Source organism: Maniola jurtina, chromosome 16, assembly GCF_905333055.1.
Source record: "Maniola jurtina chromosome 16, ilManJurt1.1, whole genome shotgun sequence".
Taxonomy (NCBI): Eukaryota; Metazoa; Arthropoda; class Insecta; order Lepidoptera; family Nymphalidae; genus Maniola; species Maniola jurtina.
In genome coordinates, this window is record NC_060044.1 from 1,193,115 (window position 1) to 1,215,431 (window position 22,317).

General features: G+C 37.0%; 3 protein-coding genes and 1 long non-coding RNA gene across 8 annotated transcripts in view; 3 read left to right on the forward strand and 1 right to left on the reverse strand.

The window, feature by feature from the left end:
- On the reverse strand, positions 1 to 3,422 carry LOC123873426 (chymotrypsin-1-like). The gene is made up of 6 exons (XM_045918270.1): positions 3,412 to 3,422; positions 3,314 to 3,339; positions 2,308 to 2,539; positions 1,414 to 1,648; positions 387 to 557; positions 1 to 159 (listed from the first exon to the last, which is right to left on the reverse strand). The coding sequence occupies exons 1-6, from the start codon at positions 3,420 to 3,422 to the stop codon at positions 1 to 3; spliced, it is 834 nt and encodes a 277-aa protein (XP_045774226.1).
- Positions 3,423 to 3,757: 335 nt separating this feature from the next.
- On the forward strand, positions 3,758 to 10,169 carry LOC123873364 (PR domain zinc finger protein 5-like). Of its 2 annotated transcripts, none has more exons than XM_045918200.1 (5): positions 3,758 to 3,952; positions 4,174 to 4,738; positions 5,795 to 6,074; positions 6,996 to 7,647; positions 9,403 to 10,169. In XM_045918200.1, exons 1-5 carry the CDS (start codon positions 3,902 to 3,904, stop codon positions 10,081 to 10,083), a joined length of 2,229 nt encoding a protein of 742 aa, XP_045774156.1. In that variant the 5' UTR covers positions 3,758 to 3,901; the 3' UTR covers positions 10,084 to 10,169. The 2 variants fall into 2 exon arrangements, with proteins under 2 accessions (XP_045774156.1, XP_045774155.1); XM_045918199.1 differs by having other exon boundaries at positions 5,795 to 6,070; positions 6,992 to 7,647.
- Positions 10,170 to 10,785: 616 nt separating this feature from the next.
- Positions 10,786 to 14,423, forward strand: LOC123873391. The gene is made up of 2 exons (XR_006797682.1): positions 10,786 to 11,435; positions 11,569 to 14,423. It is a non-coding gene; the product is annotated as an uncharacterized LOC123873391 (long non-coding RNA).
- Positions 14,424 to 14,799: 376 nt separating this feature from the next.
- Positions 14,800 to 22,317, forward strand: part of LOC123873360 (1-phosphatidylinositol 4,5-bisphosphate phosphodiesterase) — a 66,335-nt gene continuing 58,817 nt past the window's right edge. For all 4 annotated transcript variants that reach the window (XM_045918194.1, XM_045918196.1, XM_045918193.1 and 1 more), the window contains exon 1: positions 14,800 to 14,992. The gene's annotated coding sequence lies outside the window, so the exon portion shown is untranslated. The remainder of the gene's footprint in view (positions 14,993 to 22,317) is intronic.

The window sequence follows — 22,317 nt, forward strand, 5'->3', positions numbered from 1 at the left end:
TCAGACAAAATATTTTCCAGTGACCAGCTCAATCCACTTCTTAAAGGCACCTAGCCGGGTGAAGACGTCGGGTGCTCCCAAGGCGCAAGGGAAGCCCCACGACACGATGCCGATTTGTTCCCAGGTATGCTTCAAAAATAGAGGACTGCCTGAATCGCCCTGAAAAAGATTTGATAAAACCATATTAGTCTAAATATATAAAAGGAAAAGATGACTGACTGATCTATTAAGGTACAATATCGGCTGAAATATCGTATGTAATGCAGATGTAGAACCGGTTTCGCTAACACACAGATTTTGTAATCATAACTTTTGTGTTATGATTAAGTAATTTGTTTGTTAAACGTAAAGTAATCATACCAACATTGGTAATAAGAATAACTTACATTGCACATGCCATGTCCTTTGGAGTGGAACGTACATATCTCAACCTTGGGATCCACGGGCAGTGCTGGCCCTAAGGATTGCGAAGCATACTTCATGTACAGATAACACTGTTTGGGTGACAAGGTAGTGACGTCCAACATCTGCATATGATCAGGTATTTCTCCCCAAGGCTGGAAATGAAAACGCGATAAAAAAACATGAGTTTTGACACTAGTGACTAGATGTAAGTAGATCCCTAGTGTTTCTATCATAGCAGAATAATCACACTAAAATAAATAAATAATAAATAAATAAAGGTTTATTCAGCTCTCATATACAGAATCACACACAAAAACAAAAAAAAAAACAAGAATAACAACAAAGATAAAATCAAACTCGAATATAAATCAAACTCAAAACTAGAAAACACCATTATCCTATTGCTGTGTCTGTGAGCTAAAAGGGCTCTGCCTCAGCAAGATGCTGCAGTATTTGACTACTGCAGCGCTGATTTTCAGGCAGGCACTAATATTACAAAGGCGTGTTTGTATTTTTGCGTGTATGTTTGTTACTCTTTCACTCAAATACTACTATACTGATTTGGCTGAAATTTAGAATGGAAGTAGATTATACCATGGATTAACACAAAGGCTACTTTTTATTTCGGATAATCAAAGAGTTTCTAAGGGATGTTTAAAAACCTAAATCCACACGGGTGAAGCTGCAGGCATCATCTAGTAATATAATAATGTTGTTGGTTTGTTGGTTTGTAATCGATAAATACTGAAACAACTGGACCGATTTTAATAATTCTTTCACAATTAGAAAACTTATTTATCCAAAAGTCATTTTTTTCGTATAAAATATAGCCTACGTCACCTGGACCTTTACAACAAATCAATTGACGCCTGATTCATCAAATTCAGCCCAGAAGTTTAGGCGCTACGGTGAAACATACAAAATCTGGATATAAACATACATACATAGACTGCTAAAATCATAACCCTTCCTTTTGGCTTTGCCTTAGTCGGGCAAAAATGGACTTACCTCCAAACGTCCCCACCCAGTCACAGATGCGTGCTGTCCGCCGCTCATATAGTCAAAGTTCAATGTAATTGGACCAACATGCTCATTGAACGTAAACTCTTTAACGGTGCAGAGGATACCAATATCGTTTTTGATGGTGTTCCAATCCCAGTCTGGATGGTTTACATACCCGGAAAAAGTTACTTCCGTATCAGTGGAGTTCCAATGGTAAGTACCATAGACTCCAATAAAATCCCTGAAAGAAAAATCTCTTAATAGTATTAAACAAAACTAGGTATTAGTCCGCGACAGCTTGAGATGGCACTCGGTGTATGGAGGTGAGGGACGCCCCATATACCCGCACGTCACCCGTGCTCACCCGTACTGGGTTAGTGCGGTGGCTGTGCGGATGTGCGGAGCGTTTCCTCCCCGCGACCATTTCAACCTGTTGCGTACTATACCTCCATGGTGTAGCGATGAGAACTGGGGAAATCTCGGGTCTATTCCTGGTGGGGACGATTAGTGGGATGTTATAATCGTTGCTAGTTATCAGCACCATCTCACCAACAAAGTTGTGCTGCCAAGCTATTTAATATTCGACATATTATGTACATTATATAAAATTATGGCTGTATATTATATAATAAAAAACTACCATATTTCATACAGGTTAAGTCACATGTATCTACAATTAAATAATAAACTTTAGTAGATATACGTTTTAAGCAATAAAACATCGCTTGTTTCAACAGTAACTGAAAACATTGTGAGAAAACATGCATGCCTGAGTTCTCCAAAGGTGTGTGAAGTTAACCAATCCACACTTGGCTACCAAGATAGACTATGGCCTAGTGAGAAGAGACCCATGCTTATTAAAAGGCTTAGTGATTGGTTGTGGTGATGATGATAACTCACGGTGAAAGCTGTCCCCAATGTGAGTAAGGCTCAATACAGTGGGCCGCGCTTAAAACGTGGCGTTTAGTGATGATGGAGCCACCGCAGACCAGCCATCGCATGTGCCAGCCCTTATAAATGAGTGCCACCATATGCCTCGCATGCCCAGGTGGAGCGTCCACTCCTCCCACTATCCGAGACGAGAAGAAACTTTTTACGTCATAGTTAGGCTGGGCTGTTTCTAATGGAAGCCCTGAAAAAGTGTAAAGCACAGAACCTATAGAGAAACTGAGTGACTAACGTAGATTGTAGATTCTATGTAGATTCCCTTACAAGTTACAACACGTATACCCGCACTACAAAAGCCTTTTTGAAATTGCAACGGGATTTTTAAAAGAACCTACAGCTAAGCGGGTAAAGTCGCAGAAAAAAACTAGTTATAATAATAATAACAATAAGGTTAATAATTATCACTTAAAACTACATAAGATTTCAATCAAAACATCAAATTTTATAATTCTGGGCTGATTTAAAAAAATTAAGTTTGAAACCGTGTCGTGTAAAGAAGACATTACATTTTAAGTTGTCGTTTGGCGCGCTTTTTAAATTGTTAAAAATTGTTGCACTATTCAAAAACAGCAAATTTTTATTTAAATAAATAATATAATATAATTACCACTGGATTTTTGTAGGAAAGTAACAAATAAAATCGCTATTTTAACAAACATGCTAAATGTTCAACTCAGGATTGTTTACATAAAGTTATTTTTATTATCGTGTATTTATATGAAAACTTGATTTATGATTATCAGTTCGATATTATTGAGTTAATTAAACTCTTGTTTTCATTACTAGGAGTCTATTGTTGTCTTCGTGTAATCTCTTCAGATAATCTACAAATAAATAGTTCTCTAGAGCACGATACGATGAGCCCTGAACCTTTGTGTCCTTGAAAATAATCACACTCCAATCACAAAAGAAAATTAGGTGACAACAGCTAAACTTACATATAATAAAATTATCTGACCTCTACTCAATCTTTGTAAGTAGGTACTTACTTATATTTTTAATCTTTTTTGCACGTTTTTATAATTAGTAAGTAGGTATTCACCAATCACCACTTACTACTCAGGCATTGTTATTTTGCTTCCACTGTAGATGATAATCTTGAGAACCAGTGCCTAACTACTTAGTCACAAAATACTAGATAAGTATTGCTTTTTCCGATTTTGAGACTATAAAACCTGCCAAAATAATTATTTTTAACTATGAAAAAAAAAAGCATTGTCTTTGTATTTATTGTTATCATTTCGTTCAAAAATAACTATTCTCAAATCATAATAATAATCTCAAAATAGTGAAAAAACCAATTCTATTTTTGATTTTGAATTAGGGCGGCAAAACAATTGACAGGCGACAGCGAATACTGTCAGTTGTCGGTCATTGTCGGTAATTGTCGTTGTCGGCTTACGGAGTGGTTTACGGTTGTCAAATAATTGTTAAAAAATTGGAATTGATTGAAGTTTGAATGAGTTTTGCGAAGGAAAATAACTTTTTGAGGGTAGTTGAGTGATTTTAATGACATAGCGATGAATTTTATAAAACCCTTACCGCCATGTTTCTTTCTTTTTACCAATCGAGGCGAGAAACATCAGCGAGGCTCGAGGTAAGTGAAGTTTTAAATTTCTTACCCTTTATTACTGCTAATTAAATTACCTCCCGTCTTTAAATATTGTATTTTTACGTTATTACAAAGTTTATTTATCTACCTACGTCTAAACACCTCTGTATTAAGTAACTTGAACTTAAATACAAATCTTACCTAAGTTTTTGAGAAAGTTCGAACATGACTACCTACCATGCATTGTTGATGTTTTGTCCCCAAAGGATTTATACAAAATGGAGGAGGAAGAAATTGTCATCGGCGAAATGGATGCTGACCATCCAATTTTGTTCATACCTAAACACTTAACCACGCTCGAAACGAACTGTGCAGTATCTGATAACGTATTTATTGACTTGAATATAACGTCTGCGGACTCAGAGGGAAATGTGATGAACGTATATTCTGGGTTTTGCAACGTTAAAGTCATAAACAGTTATGATGTTGATGATAACGATGGCGAAATGAATTATCTATCCGATTCGGATAATGTATTGGGTGAAATCACACTACCCGACTCGAATGATAGCAATGAGACTGAAATGTTGATAGATCCAACATATAATCCATATGTTAGTGGTGCCATGGAAGCTGAGAACTACTCCATTTACCAGTCTCATAGAGAACACATCACAGTGAGACAACACAGATCTTATCTAAAGAGAAAAGTGAACAACTACAGTGAATCCATGCAGTATGCTCAATTCATGGAGTTTGAGCACACAAAGTTTAAACAGGTGAAAATGAGCAATGAAACAAATCCACAACACGTTGATCCCAGTTTAAACGGTAATTATATATATTTATTTTACTTGTTGATTGCAGTCATAGCTTAGTTGTCAAGGCTCTAGCCTCCGACAAAAAGGTCCAGGGTTCAAGAATAGAAAAAAACTTTACACTGTTTTAAGCAATTAGATATCACTTGCTAAAATCAAAATCTAAATACTTATTTTTTATTCAATCAAACTTTTACAAGTACTTTTGAATTGTCAAATGCATCTACCGCTGAAGGAAAGCATTGTGAGGAAAACTGCATACCTGAGAATTCTCCATATTGTTCTCAAAGGCGGGTGAAATCTGCCAATCTGGCGTGTTGGCCTAGGACTATAGCTTGAACACCTTTATGTCATTCTGAGAGATTTGGCTCAGGTAGTGGCTGGTGATGGGTTGATGTTAATGATGATGAAAGTCAAGAGTGATTAGGTATCTTCTAGTCAAGCTCGCTCCATCTTAGGCTGCATCATACTTGCCAGCAGGTGCGATTACAGCTAAGCTATTCTATAAATTGAAAACAAACTGAAAATTCCTGCAACTGTCTGTGTGGATTTAGATATTCATAAAATCTTTCAAAATCGCTTCTAAAACCACTATGTAAAGAACTTATTAATTATTTATAGATTATAAAATTAAAATAGCCTTTATTTCAGAGTCCATAATACTTTAGTATTAAAGTTATTTGTATCACAAAAAATCTCTCAACTTTTAGTCCTCGCAGCAAAAGCCTCCAGCTCTAGCCAGTGCTTACTCCTGTGCCAGCGTTTTCCAAAATGGACCATCTGTTAGTTTCAACTCTTGCTCTCAATGTCTTTGCTGCCAACCTTTGTTTCTTTTCCCATCCTGTTGGTACCACTGTGTCATGAGGGTACTCCAGTTTCCTTGGCTGTCTTGGAGCATGTGACCCGTCCACCTCTACTTCAGCTGATCCATCCTGGTTAATATGTGACCCTGGTTGTCTCGATATCTGAGCTTCTGATTCTGTCCTTTCTCTTTACTCCCACCATACTGTGCTCCATTGCCCTCTGACATCTCAATTATAAATTATCTAATTATACTTTTTGATTCCAGACCAACTCGAGTGTGGATTGTTTCTAACGCAGTTACCAGAAGAAATAAGGCTAGCCAATGAGAACCGAGCTAGAGAGGAGAGGAAATACATAGATTTACCCAGCGATAATGTCGCCATCAAGCAGCTGATGTCCTCGGAAGTGCAGGCCATGCCCCGGACGCAACACACCATTATGTTGCTTGGAGACAATTCGCAGAATGGACAAACCATTCAGACTATGGCGATAAATGATCCACGGGTTAAGTGCCTTAAGAGTTGTGCTAGTGATTTTGCTGGTAAGTGGATTCTTTTGTACCAAATTTTGTAGTTTTTATGGTTCCGTACCCTAGGGGTGCCAATGAGACCCTACTTTTTTGGAGTTCCATATCCTAAAGGACCCAATTACTAAGACGCTGCTGTCCATCCATCGAGCATTTGAGGTTGGGGCTGGAAGAGATGTTCCTGGATTTATTTTGTACCAATTGTAGGTTTGAGTATGTGCCTATTTGATGACTTCCCTGGTGCAGTGGTAAGCGCTGTAGTCTTATAAGTTAGAGTTCCCGAGTTCGATTCCCGGCAGGGACAATTTTGGAATTTATACCTACCTTCTAATTTAGTTCTAAATGTCTGATCAGCCTTAACCATAGCCTCAGCCTTAGCCTTACCATCAAGTGAAACGGCAGAGAAGAGCTAACTTGTATCAGAATTTTTAAAAATCTGTATCCAAAGGTTGCCAACCGGGTCCTACTTTTTTAATTGCAAGATAGGTTTGTTGGAGCATGGCTATTACTAAGACAGATGGACAGCGCCGTCTGTCCGTTCACTGTCTGTCAGGGGGCTGTATCTCACAAACCGTAATAGGTAGAGTGTTGACATTTTCACAGAGTATGCAGTTCTATTGCCCCTATAACATCAAATAATAAAAATGTCTTTAAGGCAAACAAGATGGCGAATTTCAAAATGGCTGGCTTAGGGCTGATGTGTAGATGTAGCAAAAAATACTGAGCCTTGTAACGTGTTACCTGTGGTGTGGGAGATATGAGGACAAGGATTTCATTGAAACCCCAATGTAGCAACCCTGCAAACAGCTGATTGTTTTGCCAAATATCAAATAACAAAGACAACAAAAGAATCTGGCACTAACTATAAGCCTGCCTCATTTGATATGATATAATTATGATTTATCACTGTACTATATTCTTTTCTATATTTTCCAGGTAGCAATCTGCGTCAAAAGAAATACCAGTGTGAAAATTGCAAACAACTATTCTATCAGATATCAGCATTCAGACAGCATATACAAGGCATACACACACCAAACTCTCAGAACCCAGACGGGCCGACAAACAATGGTGTGGGCTTCATATGCATCGAATGCAATAAAAGTTTCAAAAGTCGCGAAAAGTTCGAAACACACTGCCTCGGCCACGGCAACCCAGATGTAGAATGCAGTCAATGCAAAAAAGTCTTTGCATCCAAAACGACTCTTCAGAACCACATGAAAATACATTTAAGAAAACATAAATGCCCGTACTGTAGAAAACGTTATCAAAAATTCGAAGACTTGACAGCTCATTTGGAGCAGGCTCACCTTGTTTCTAAATGCGATGTTTGTAATTTTTCTTCATCTACATCAGCATTGGAGAAACACAGAGACGAACATAAGTTGGATGGAGTGCTAGTTCAGGAACCTGACTTCGAAGCTTCTAACTCTGAAGACATTCTGTCACTGAATGACTGGCCCGCTAGTGCTGTAGACTACAGCGTGCCCTATGTGGAGAGCAGGCATCATCATGATTCTGGAATAGCTCAAGCAACGAGCAATGAATTGTTCCTGCGAGACGCCAATAAAGCGAAGAAATGTAAGACAAAGGTAATTTTTATATAGGTCACTTTGGAGGGTTGTCCTTTTAAAAGGACAAAATATTATGGGGCGCAAATTTTGCTGCTGCGTTTTACTGAGGCTTAAAAAAGGTAATTTTGTTAATATTTTTATTTAAACACTTCAGTACCAATTCCTAGGCCTGCGATACTCAAGTGTCACTGTACTCGTTCTGTCGTTGTTTGGATCTGTTGTTGTGCAGTCACTGAAGACTACAGCATGCCCTATGAGGAAAGCAGACGAGATCATGATTCCGTAGTAGCTTAAGCGACGAGTAATAAAATATCATATATTAAAATTTGAGCAATGAATATTGTTCCTGCTACAAGCCAAGAAAGCGGAGAAATGTAAGACAGAGGTAATTTTTTTAGGTCACTTTGGAGAGACGTCCTTTTAAAAGGACAAAATATGGGGCGCCAAATTTTCTGATGCATTTTACTAAGGCATCAAAAAGGTAATTTAACTTTAGTATAGGTATTATACATATCTATGGTATTATGTTAAAATTTGACCAATGAATTATTGTTCCTGCTATACGCCAAGAAAGCGAAGAAATGTATGCAAAGGTCATTTATACAGGTCACTTTGGAGACACGTCCTTTTAAAACGACAAAATACTACGTGGCGCAAATTTTTCTGTTGCATTTTACTGAGGCATGAAAAAATCAATTTTGTTTATTTTTAACCCCCGACCCAAAAAGAGGCGTGTTATAAGTTTGACGTGTGTATCTGTGTGTCTGTGTATCTGTGTATCTGTCTGTGGCATCGTAGCGCCTAAACGAATGAACCGATTTTAATTTAGTTTTTTTTTGTTTGAAAGGTGGCTTGATCGAGAGTGTTCTTAGCTATAATCTAAAAAAATTGGTTCAGCCGTTTAAGAGTTATCAGCTCTTTTCTAGTTTTCTTGTAGAAAAGAAGGTTAGATAACCGTTAGGTTCATAATATTATGTCAATAGACAAATGTCAAGCTGTCAAGATGGACGTTGCCTAAATACATAATTATTTATTTGAAAATGATGTTTTGGAAAACTCAGATACTTTGGATCGTCGGGGGTGTTATAAATTTTTAATTTACACTTGTTATGTCCTTGTTTTATGTCATTTTGAAAAGACGTCGCTTTAAAGTACATAGGTAACAGTAATATGGTAATTTATCTTCTAAATTATAAAATGGCTGGATATTAAGGCAAACGAAAGTTTTTTTTTTTTTAATATTAAGGGGTCTGGTCTGCCCAGCCAAGCTGTACACATGAACTAAACTGTTGACGACCTCACTGGCGCAATGGTGAGTGCTGTGGTCTTATAAGCGGGAGGTCCCGAGTTCAATTCCTGACAGGGGCAATTTCTGGTGGGAGCCTTCAACCGTGGCTAGTCCCCTACCGGCAAAGTCGTGCAGTCATGCGATTTACCGTTCCGGTGCGATGCCGCGTAGAAACCGATCAATTAGGGGTATAGGTTCTTAATGAAACTATGTAAGTATGGATCTAGTAAACTGCCATACCTAACAGAACAGCGTGGTTGTCACGTCGCGCTCGGCCACTGCTAATGTTTCTCGCATAATATATACGAGTTTGAGCCTAGATTTTTTTTTTTTTTTTTTTCAAAAAATGTGCCTATTTTTCCAATACCAACAACTGTAGTCCATAGTACTGCTTAAGTCGATTCACTTAGCCACTGCTCTGATATCCTAAAATTTACTAACTAAAATCATGAGACATTTTTCTAAAATACGACCCTTTTTTCTAGAGATGTAACATATGCCTAAAAACTTTCGACCGCCTTAGTGATTTGAAGCGTCACCTTATCGAGCACATCGTTCGGAGCAGCCTGGCGAAGAACCCCTCCGACGACTCCGGGATCCTCTGCATCAACTGCGACATTTGTCAGAGCCAGACCTTCTCCCGCATCGACGAGTACAAGGCCCACCTTCGCGAGCACGCCAAGCTAACCACCTACAAATGCACGATCTGCGCCAAAACCTTCAGCGACTCCAGCAACTTCTCCAAACACAAGAAAGTCCACGGTAACAAATACTTCCAATGCGACATGTGCAAGCGAAAATTCAACTCCAAAAGAACTCTAACCCAACACATAGAGTATCACATCAAAAACGCACCATTAAAATGCAATTATTGTGACAAAGAATTCTACTGCCAGTCGTCACTAAACAAACACATAAAATTAGCACATAAGTGCAGAGTAACCCGCTACAAATGTACGATCTGTGATGATCTGCTAGACTCCTTAAAGGAGAAATGGGACCACGAATGGATGGTACACAAAATCAGGAAAATAGTTGTGGACTGTCTACTCTGTGGGGAGAAGTTCAGAAAATATTCTGAACTCAAACGACATTGTAAATTGTTCCACGAAATAGAAATCCCACCGGCTAAGAGGCTGTTGAAGAAACGCAAGGCTCGTAAATAAGCTTTTTCATTTTTGGGTCACAGTTCAGAAAATATTGTGAACTGAAATATTGTAACAAGTGTCGCGTAGTGAAAATTAAGCTGTTTAGGTACGCTTTTACGAAAATGTAGGGCCCGCAAATAAAGCTATTTAATTTTTGGGTCACAGTTCAGAAAATTTTGAATTAAAATCTGATCATCATAACATAATTGTTTATGAAATTAGGGAAATCAAAAAATAATCTGAACTTTTTGTAATCTTCTGTTGGCAAAACGTTTGATGACATAATCTTTAGCCTTCCTTCGGTCGAAATCCAGGACATAAGAAATAACGCCGTTAGCAGGTTGTTGTTAAAACGCAGGTCGTTGAAATAAAGCACAATCTGGAAAAAAAATCATGAAATTTCTAAATAAAATTTTAATTAAGTACTTATCAAAAATTGCGGATTTGGCAGGATTCGAACCCGCGTCTCCCCTAACAATTATATATAACTTTTATGAAACTGTTTTTGCTTCTTAATTTTGGGTCAAAGTTCAGAAGATATTTTGAATTATGACCATGTTGAAAAATTATAGGTTCTATAATTTAAAGTGATCAAAGTGGCACCATATAATATCGATGTTTTTGATTACAATACAGCATATTTTTGTTTTTTAAATCTTGTTAGTTTTTCGACGTTTTAAAATATTTTAATAAATTATAGGTATCTACTCTTTTAAAATTATTTTGGAGATGAATTTATTCTGAAATAGTTATATTCATTTGAAAGTTTAGTTTCAATTTTTTTTAAATCAAAAAAACTGTAGGATGATGAATTGTTACTTTTTTGTTGTTGCCTATTTATTATTTTTATTTACTCATTGAGACTGATTTTTATCATAGCATTAGATAGTAGGTAAGTTTTAATTATTTGGGTCTTATTTTGAAAATATTCTTAACTCCAAATCGTTTATGTAATTTTAAATCTACTGAGTACTTCATTTACTTTAAATTATCCTAATATGGATTCAAACTCAATCGATATTCTAGTTTGTTGCAGAAATGTATAAGACCTCTTTCACATGAACTTTTTTCTAACGCGGATTAAGAAGGCGTCGAATGAAAGAAAAGCCAAATTCGATATAACCGGCGACCGCCGACGGTTGAAAATCCACTACTGCAAACTATCGCTTAGGATTGAGGAACATGTTAAGATATGATCAAAATATCTGTTAAAAATCTTATTTTTCTTTAGCCGACTTAAAAGGTAAACAAAAAGAAGCGAACTTCGCGAAAAAATACGTAAGCGACGCGCATTGTCTGGCGCTTTAGACGTTATAAAGTTTTCTTTTTCTTGGCCATGGTTTAGTTGTTAGTGCGCGGTAAGGACTAAGGTTGAAATCTATAGAGTGCACTTTGACTTCGCTTAGACTTTAGTTTCAGTGAAAGCGAGACAGATTTATGGCAGCAGTATAACGCTGTCTCGTTTTAACAGTATCAGTATAGCTCTATAGATCTCAGCCTAAGAACCTCTATGTGCCGTGTATGCCGCGTCGTTCAGGCGTTTTTCGAGAACGGATTAATTTGCCTTAAGTCAGCCAACGAAAAATGTCTAGCTATTTGAATTTGTTTTATTCCAATGATTTTCAGCTCTTATAAGCAAGAAGAACCTTGTAACTTTAAAAAAACGCGCGTTATTAAAACGTCCGTGTGAACACGGGCTTATAAATATTAAGATATCATACTTAAATACAAAATGAAATCAAAAAATTACAAATAGTAAATGTTATTAGCGAATTCAAGGTGCCAATTTTTTTTTTTTTGTTTATAAATTAAGTACTTTTTAAAGATTTTTATAATATCTTTTTGTATTACTTTATTAACAACCTCTTAGGTTTTTTAAGTTCGTTCTACAACGCGCGCGAAATGCAATTTCATCCGTTTCACGCCGCGAGTGAAGAGCGGGCAATAGATATTGTAAGTCTTCTTTTTACGACACGCAACGACTACGATACAATTTTTTTTATAAATCTTTTTACTTACAGCATATAATATTATATAGTATAAGAGCCATTATACTTATTGTAGCCATGGGGTGATTCGCTAACAATGTCTAACACTGAATGATAGACACTCAGCTCATTTGATATTGGGTGGTTCTATATTGCTGCTTCATTAAAATATTTTTTCGTACAAAATATTCAATAATGGATTGTCAAATGAGTTCGGTGGCTATCATTATTAGCAAATCAGTAGCGAAGTTCTATAGAAACTGAGTTATAAATGTCACAGTAAGGGTGCATTCAGACTGGCTCGCGCGTATATATAAGTTTGTAAACGCACTGAAAAATGAGTATACGCGCGAAAAAAAAAACTTATCTAATACTGTTCTAAAACAATGTTCCCCCATAATAGCGTGAAGTTACATCAATGAAATTATCGCAACCAAGCTGTTATTAATTTTTTTTAAATGTTTTTGGGCCTTGAGATTACGATAGTTCATACTTGTTAAAGTTGAGATCTATATAGAGCATATATTAACTTTGCTTAGAGTTTGCATAGAGTTAAAACGAGACAGATTAATGTCATAGACAAATCTGTCTAGTTTTAACTTCAAAGATAATTTATATTAACTTGTGAGATATTTATACTTTTGTTATACCTAGTTGATTGTTGAAGACTGATTTTTAATTACTTAAGGGTACACTTCTTACGCGTTTCGCCATACAAAAGTATGACGCCTATTATTTTATTCTTTGTTAATCTAGATCTATAACTAAGTTATATATCGATTTACCTCTCCAGTATCTATGCCCTAAAAAAATAATATAGTAAAAATGTATTTATTTTAAAAGTTATGGCCCTTGAAATATCTCTATTTTAGGGCTAATTTTCAGGCATAAGAAAGTAGAAAATTAAAAAATTAATAAATTTATGTCACACTTTACTTCATAATAATTTCAAATGACTTTAGTTTGTGTAAAAAATGTTTTCTTTTGAAAAAAATAGGCGTAATTCCAAACGTTGATTTGCAATTTTAATTTTGCCAATTTTGACTAAAAATCTTGAATCTCAATCGAAATTTATTCACCCGGTCTCTCTCGGGGTGAAGTGTGATTAGAGTGAAAGGGTGACACGCACCCTTTCACCCGTCAACGAGCTATCTATCGCTTCTATGAAGCGGACTCTTAGTGAATTTTGGTAAGATACCTTTATAGCCTTACTTGTAGTAATTTCTGATAAGACAGAAACTAGGTCTTTATGTTTTTACACAGTGATTAGAAAATTAATTCCTATGTGGTTAGTTTGGCTGGGCGAAAGAATATCGTTATGTAATTTTTAACTTAAATCATTCGATTTATCAAACTTTTGAGTGATAGTAAAAGTGCTTTAAATGATACCTTTTTAAACCATATTAAAATATACTTAATATTAAGATTTTATTTATAAGATGAAATCAAAATTTCATTTTATCGCAGATTTTTATTTTGTTATCAAGTCCAAGGTGGTGGGTTTTTAAAGTTTTTAATTTACTTTTTATAAATCTTTAAAATAACTTTTTTATATTAGTTACTTCATACTTTTATTGATATATAACATGTTTGTCTTTTCATAACAGCTATAGGGCTCAAGGTACATTGAATGGAAGCGAGGCGACAGATATTTTCTAAAAATGTGTTGAACAGAAATTGAAGTTTACTACGTATCTAATGTACTTTATGGAGCAAATTCTAGATCGCGTAGTTTACCGTAACGTTTGTCGACATCCGTAAATACCATTCAACTTTAAAATCGCATTTTACATAATGTTTTGTAGGCGGCCGGTGTATGGCCAGCGTTGCGTCGCCGTGATCTTAGTGAAGCTACGCGTCGCTTCGCTCTGCCATAATATGCCTTGATCCTTACAATATTTAGTACAGTTGGTATCTGATAAATAGAATTCGGATGGTGAAGCTGCGTAGTGAGTGATTTATCGAGCTGATCTAAAGTGAGGTGTGCCGTGCCGCACGTCACTTCTTGTCGTATGTGTCGTACGCCACTTCGTATTGTACGCTGCGCTATTGGTTCTTCAGTCAACCATTCGTTTTCCGCGCGATATGAAAGCACATATCCATTTTCATTTTAGTCCAGAGTTCTGTTTAACTGACGCCAGCTGTACAATATATTGTTTTTTAGATCTAAATTATACTTAAAGTACAAAATCAACTAAGTTATAATTAAGTAAAAGTAACTAAGGCTGTGTTCTACGACAGTGCTATAAATTGTCTGATTAGTGATTATTGATCTCTTGTTAATTAAGAAACGGCCTGTACACAAATGTGTAGTATTATTAATTTTTAGTAGATAGATAGTTAATTTATTACATCAACTTTTTTGTTCAATCTGGTTTTTATTTCATGGCCTGATAATTAATTGTTAGGTTTTTATTAATACTAGCTGATACCCGCGACTTCGTTCGCGTGGATGTAGGTTTTTTTAAAATTCCCGTGGAAACTCTTTGATTTTCCGGAATAAAAAGTAGAATAGTAGTTTCTAGAATATGTCTGCAAAATTTCATGGACTTTGGTTGCTTAATATTCAAATGAAATTGGAACTACGTTTGTATGGAGCAAGTGACGGAGAGACCCCTCTCAAGAATATATTATGTACTTCAAAGTCGTGTGATATAAAGTAGCCTCAGCAACCGACCTTGGATTAGCGCATGCGCGACGGGTCACCTGCCAGACATTGGATTATTTCATTCTCTGAATTCTCAAAGTCCGCGAGGCCGCCGCGCGTTACGGTCGTGCGAACGAACCGCGAAGACGCGGTCGCGTGCTATTGCAATCATTCATACGTCTAAATAACTATATCAATACTTGAATACCTATTCATATAGCTGCATAACCTCTAATGTATGATATTGTGTGGTTTTTGTGTCAGTGAATCTGTTTCGGAGACGAATAACAAGGTATGTATCGAAGTATGCACGATTATCTGTAATCCGTCATGTTTTAGTACCTATTCGAATGTTTATAGTGTATTATCTTCGTTTCAGCTATGCATGTAACAGCATGATATACTCACTAGAGTGTATAAGACTACGTAATTCAGCTGTGTAGTCTATCTATATGTATACCTACTGGGTAGTCGTTTTTGGTACATTTAACATGCTTTGTTTGGAAGGCAGAAAATAAATGTGACCATTACTTATCTTAATTAGGTGTTCCGTCACTTGTCAGTGATAATCACACTAATATTATAAAGGCGAAAGTATGTGTGTGTGTGTGTTTGTTACTCCTTCACGCAAAAACTACTGGACGGATTTGGCTGAAAGGAATGGAGATAGATAATATCCTGGTTTAGCACATAGGCATTACATTTACATTTTATCCCGGAAAATCAAAGAGTTGCCGCGGGATTTCGAAAACCTAAATCAACGCGGGCGAAGTCGCGGGCATCGGCTAGTTCTATCCTAATAATTACTAGCCATCCGCCTCGGCTTCGCACGGGTAGCTTAATACAATTTTCCAAGGACTATTTTTTTTGAAAATAAAATATAGCCTTGTTACTCAGGAATAAAGGGACTTTCTATTGGTGAAAGAATTTTCAAAATCGGTTCAGGAGTTCCAGAGAATACTTCCTACGAACAAACTTACAAGCTATATCTATACTAATATTATAAAGAGGAAACCTTTGTATTTTTGTATGTTTGTATTGAATAGGCTCAAAAACTACTGGACCGATTTCAAAATTTCTTTTACCATTACTTAGAGGGATTCTTCCGAATCCGTATAGGCTATATTTTATCCCGGAAAATAGATAGGATTTTTCGTGGTAGTGAAAATTGTGGAGTAAGGCGTCGAAAAAACTGCCGTACGCTAACGATTCTCGCGAACGCTGCCTAAATGGTTAGAGATGTATGGTTGACTTCTATAGAAAAGTTGTAGAACTCAATAATGCCTACAAAAAAGTCCGCGATAGTATAAACCAAACATTTATATTTTAGCCATTATAACCACTTTTCCATAGAATAAAAGTAATTAAAATTATTATTAGCCTATGTTTATTGATCATATTATCGTCAAATACTAATCCTTATCCAAATAAACTATTTATTGAGATAGGCTACTTTTTATCCCGGAAAATCAAAGAGTTCCCACGGGATTTCGAAAAACCTAAATCCACGCGGGCGAAGCCGCGAGCATCGGCTAGTCTCTTTATATTGTCAAGACACATTATGCTGAGTACTAATAAGGACGTATGAAAGAGTTAATTTGTGCGTTTTAAGCAATTATACCTACTTACCTAAATATCACTGTATTTAACGGTAAAGGAAACATAAGAAACTTGCTTGCCTGAGAGTTCCCATAATGTTCTATAAGGTGTGTGAAGTCTGCCGATCCGCACTTGACCAGCGTGGTGGACTAGGTATGACCATAACCCTTCTCATGAAGAGATGATACCCATGCTCAGTACTGGGCTGAGGATGGGTAGAGTAGAGACATATTGTATTTACATACAGGTCATGATAAAAAATAAACATTAAGATATTTCAATAAGGGTATGCAGTGCTCTTATGCCTCTATGACTTACGCGTCACTGAGTATATTTCGCGACAGGTCGACATGGCAATCGGGGTATGAGACCAGGAGCCCCCCGCGACAGGTCGACATGGCAATCGGGGTATGAGACCAGGAGCCCCCTGCACAGTGCACACCCGCGCTATCCTACACCGGGTTTACGCGGGGGGTGCGTCCCCACCCCAATTGTTGCTTCAATAAGATCCTTTAGATTTGGTGGATCGTCGTGCTAGAAGACTCATTGGTGACGAAGCACTGGTCAATTCTAAACTTCAAAGTTTAGAATATCGGCGCAACAGTTGCCTGTCTTACTTTGAAAATTTAAACACATTTTAATTTTTTTTAAATAATGTAACCACAAATTCACGGTTTTCGGATTTATTCCGTTACTTGTGTTATAAGACCTACTTCCTACCTACCTGCCTTTCATGATTCTAGGTCAACGGGAAGTACCCTATAGGTTTTCTTGACAGACACGACGGAGAGACGGACAGACAGACAGACAACAAAGTGATCCTATAAGGGTTCCGTTTTTCCTTTCGAGGAACGGAACCCTAAAAAGTTCAGGTACTGGACCCCGCGCCGCTTCAAGTCCACGGTTTGTCTAATAAACTTGATGGTGTATGACCAGTGTTCACGTCTCTACAATTATATCGATGTCGCCTTCATATTAGCCGTTGACACCTGACACCTGATGCAGTGGAGCGCGAAATTAGGTGAATACCCTAACTTATGCTTCAATTCCTAAGTTACCTTATATTTGCTTTGGAACTATAGGGTATTAAATTACAAAACTTGTGTTACATTATTGTTGCGTATGTTACAGTCAAATTCTTATCTGGACAGAACTACTTTTAACTGCAAAAAAAAAATCAAAAAAACTCAAAACTACTTTTGATTTAATTTCGCAATTTGTAAACTAATATGACAAATTAGGCTTATCGCACTTAAATTGCGCCAATGGCAGTATCATCCTCACAGGTTTATGTAAAAATCTTTACTTGAAAAGGTCCAGTTTAAGAAATTAGCTCTAGTATCGACTATAACTCACAAATTAGTCGATACTAGAGCTATTTTCTTTGTTGACTGTACCTAACACATTTTCTGTAGCTATTTGCAGCTATAGCATTACATGCATCGCCAGGCTTATTATCATCCAAGCTATATGACCCGTGCGGACCCTTTGCCGGTGTTTGTAAATAACTAGCCACTGAGTGACCGGCGATATAGGTAATGTAGCGTAATATTCGTGGCTTATTATAGCTCGTACGAGGGGTTCGGGATTTTATTATCTTAACCTAAATACTATCTGATGCCTGCGACTTCGTTCGCGTGTGTTTAGGTTTTAAAAATCCCGCGGGAACTCTCTATTTTGGACAAAAAGTATCTTTTTTTCGTGAGGAAAATCCGACATGGATGCCATCGGCCACGGGGGAGCACAATGATTATGTCGGACTCCTACCGACAAAAAACCTTACGAAGAACCTGACGACGGAGCACAAGGGACCGACAACGCCTCGTTACTCGCCGCAGCATATCCACCACCGGACCCTACATGCCCCCAAACACCGTTAGAGGCATGCCGGAACCACAGCCTAGCCAATGTCACTATCGTCTCCAGCAGATCGATTCCGTAAAACCTGCATCAATCATTATTACAATCGCAATTGTTGTTATTGGCTATGCTATTGTTGCAACATTGCAATAGTGAGCGAGCGTCAACCAATCAGAGGTGATTGCGATCGTGACATTGTCGCTGTCATTCTGCCGCAATCGAGCTACAGGTCTTTACCACTAGGCTATCGTCGCTTTACCTACATACACATTAAATATTTCATTATTTTTAGGGTTCCGTACCTCAAAAGGAAAAACGGAACCCTTATAGGATCACTTTGTTGTCTGTCTGTCTGTCCGTCAGTCCGTCGTGTCTGTCAAGAAACCTATAGAGTACTTTCCGTTGACCTAGAATCATGAAATTTGGTAGGTAGCTGTACTAGGTAGGTCGTATAGCACAAGTACAGGAATAAATCTGAAAACCGCGAATTTGTGGTTACATCATTAAAAAAAAAATTAAAATAAAATGTGTTTCAATTTTCAAAATAAGATAACTATACCAAGTGGGGTATCATATGAAAGGGCTTTACCTGTACATCCTAAAACAGATTTTTATATTTTTTATGTAGTTTTTAATTTATCGTGCGAAATGTTGGAAAAAATACCCGAGTACGGAACCCTCAGTGAGCGAGTTTGAGTCACACTAGGCCCGTTTTTTTTAATATTTTATTACTTAATCTAGGTAGGTAATAATATCTTAACGAACCAACAAGTTTAATCATAATGTACTTAGGTACTATGCGAACAAAGCATATGTGGAAACATTAACATTAAGTTTAATGTGTGTAATTGTTTATGTTTGCAAATAAGGCCACGTGTACACAGTATTCTGTACACAGCTCGTGTAAACAACGGCAACGTGTAGCCAAAGGCTTATCGTTAAACATTAATGCCCTGTAGTTGTATATGTAACAACTTTCAAGAACTTGAATTAGATAGCTTAGTAAAGTAATCTAAACTGACTTTCTGCAGGATAAAATAAAGCAGAAAAATAAGACTTTTTTTTTTAAAACATTAATTGGCATGTAACTCAACGACCTCCCAGAAGGTAGGTGCAGTAGTCGGCAAGAAATATTGTACATCGACCTTTAGAAAGAGATTTCGGCTTCGTAGAACGTTGTCTCCGTCACTCTTAATATGTACGACTCATATTATGATATGTGACGTTTTATCGGTCTCAACGACAGAGACAAGACTACGAATCCGACAAAAATCGTGTTCGGAATTTGTGAAGACAGATCAGTCAGCCAGTCACCTTTTTAACCCCTGACCCAAAAAGAGGGGTGCTATAAGTCTGACGTGTGTATCTGTGTATCTGTCTGTGGCATCATAGCTCCTAAACTAATGAACCGATTTTAATTTAGTTTTCTGTTTGAAAGGTGGCTTGATGGAGAGTGTTCTTAGATATAATCCAAGAAAATCGATTCAGTAGTTTGAAAGTTTTCAGCTCTTCTCTAGTTACTGTAACATCGGTGTTATAAATTTTTAATTTACACTTGTCCTTTTATGTCATTTAACTGTATATAATACCTATTATATGTGTTATATTAGATGGGTTTTAACTGTAGGTATATATAATACCTATTATAAATGCGGTAGTGTGTCTGTCTGTCTGCTAGTTTTCACGGCCTAACAGTTTTGTTGACTGATTTTGTTGGGCACAGAGTTAGCTTGCGTCCCGGAAATTGACATAGGCAACTTTTTATTCCCAAAAAGCAAAGAGTTCCCACGGGATTTTTAAAAACCTTAATCCTTAATGTAGGTAGACATCACTATAATATTATGTATTGCATTACATATGTATTAAATATTATATTATTGCGATTGTTCAGAGCGGCGCGAAGGTGACAACTGACAACTGACAAAGGTATACAATCAAGGAGAGGAAACATCGCGATTCGTGCGAGTTCGTCTCAGTGATCAGTGATCACGACGCGTGACGTCATACGTGTTGAGTCAAGCCGAAGACGTGATTAGGTCACGTCGTAGTGATCATGTAGTGATCTTGTTCAATTCCGAGGACCGACGGATATTGGGATAAGAACTCGAAAATCACACGGATCTTGTACATTATATACTATTATTTATTTATAATAAGCTAATTAAATTTTTTATTTATAAAAGCTTTATAATAAAACTAGCTGATGCCCGCGACTTCGTTCGCGTGATTCTCTCTTTGATTTTCCGGGATAAAAAGTAACTTATGTGCTAATCCAGGGTATAATCTATCTCCATTCTAAATTTCAGCCCAATCCGTCCAGTAGCTTTTGCGTGAAGGAGTAACAAACATACACACACACACACACACACATACAAACTTTCGCTTTTATAATATTAGTGTGATAGTGTGATTTTTATTGCTCAATGCTCACTAGCAATACGCACTCTGTGGACTCAATTTGGACAAGAATACATCTCGAAGCTTCCCTTCTGGAAGTTCCCATCAAGTGGAGTGGAATCAACTCCCTTCTGCGGTGTTCCCATTAGATTACAGCATGGGGTTATTCAAGGGGCGGACCAACAAATTCCTGAAAGGCCGGCAACGCGTTGGCGGTTCCTCTGGTACTGTAAATGTTCATGGGCTGCGGTAATCACTTAACATTAGGTGACCCGCCTGCTCGTTTTCTTGTTATTTAAAAAAAATTGGACCTACCATACCGGACTTTTTGTCCAGGAATACGTTATATATACCTACTCTTCACAATTTCCAGTACTCTCAGCGATTACTGGATGAGACGGGAGTCGGGACATAAGCATTAGACATGATTTTCGAGGAGTAAATATTTATAGAAAGTAATACTTTTTTTTTTAAAGAATATTAGCCATGTTAAATGACTAATATTCCCCTTTCCTCTCCAACTAAGCGTCAGGCTTGTGCTAGGAGTAGGTACGACAATAGTGCAACGGGCGGGGTTTGAACCGTCGACCTTTCGGTTTTCAGTCCACTCCTTTACCGGTTGAACTATTGAGGCTGTAAAAATTTAAAGGGTAGGTTGTTTTGACAGCTGCAGAACCACTTCAATACGATCGAAAATGTTTTTACATTATAAACAAACCGTTATGCGTATCTGGGACAAATGGCCCCAAAACATAATATTCAAAGCAACGTCTGCACATTTCACTGGTTGCTCCTGAATAAATGAAACCCCCACGGGCGTTAAATGGGGCGCTGTACCTTCCGCAAAAAAAGAGTTGGTAAAGAATAACTGACAATTCTATAAAATAAACTTAAATCTACATTAAAAGTTTAAAAAAATATTAAATTAAAAACTAAAATAATTTGAAGTTTTAATTTTATTGTTTAAGTAAATAAATAAAGAAAAAACGTTTATATTTTGAAAGCTATTACCCGCTATACCTACGGGTTAGATTACGCTTATAATATTAGAGCATTTAAAAATAGGACATGCTACCTGGTGGTGTGTGGTCATTTAAACCTATCTCTAGTCGACAACGGACACTCTTCATTCGTTACGTTAAATGAGATTATTATCGGGTATTCTTTAATGTTTCCTTAGATAAGGGTGTTACATTACCAAGTCAGCGCAGGTATGCTATTTTGAGTAAAAATGTAGCACACTTACGCCCAGAGCTCGAATGATACATTAGAAACAAACAGTACAAGTCAGTCTCCAGCTTTAGGAATTGAATTTTCAAAAATCCTTTTTTAGCGGATGCCCACATCATTAATGGCTAACTGGATGCCTTTCCCCTTTATACATTTATTAAGATCTACTTGTTAATTTTAATTTGGTTCTTTTTTTGCGTACAGTAGGTACCTAAAGTTAGAACAATGGGTCGTCTTTAACGGGTCATTTGGCGCCTACGCTCCCTCTCACAGCTTACCGTCTCACTTAACTCTAACCTTTTGCGAAAACATTTTACCTTCTTATTTCAATCGAAAAAATCTATTTACTCATTTCAATCGAAAAAATATATAAATATAGGCGCATCAACCTCTCTCAAAAAGTCTCAAGTAGCTTGAAGAAGGTACAAACAAGAATGGCCGAAAAATGTGCGGTTACAACTTAGAGGTCCAGTGACAAGTTAATTTTAACAGCTTCGTAGACCACGATTGTTGTTTGAAAATATAGAGATA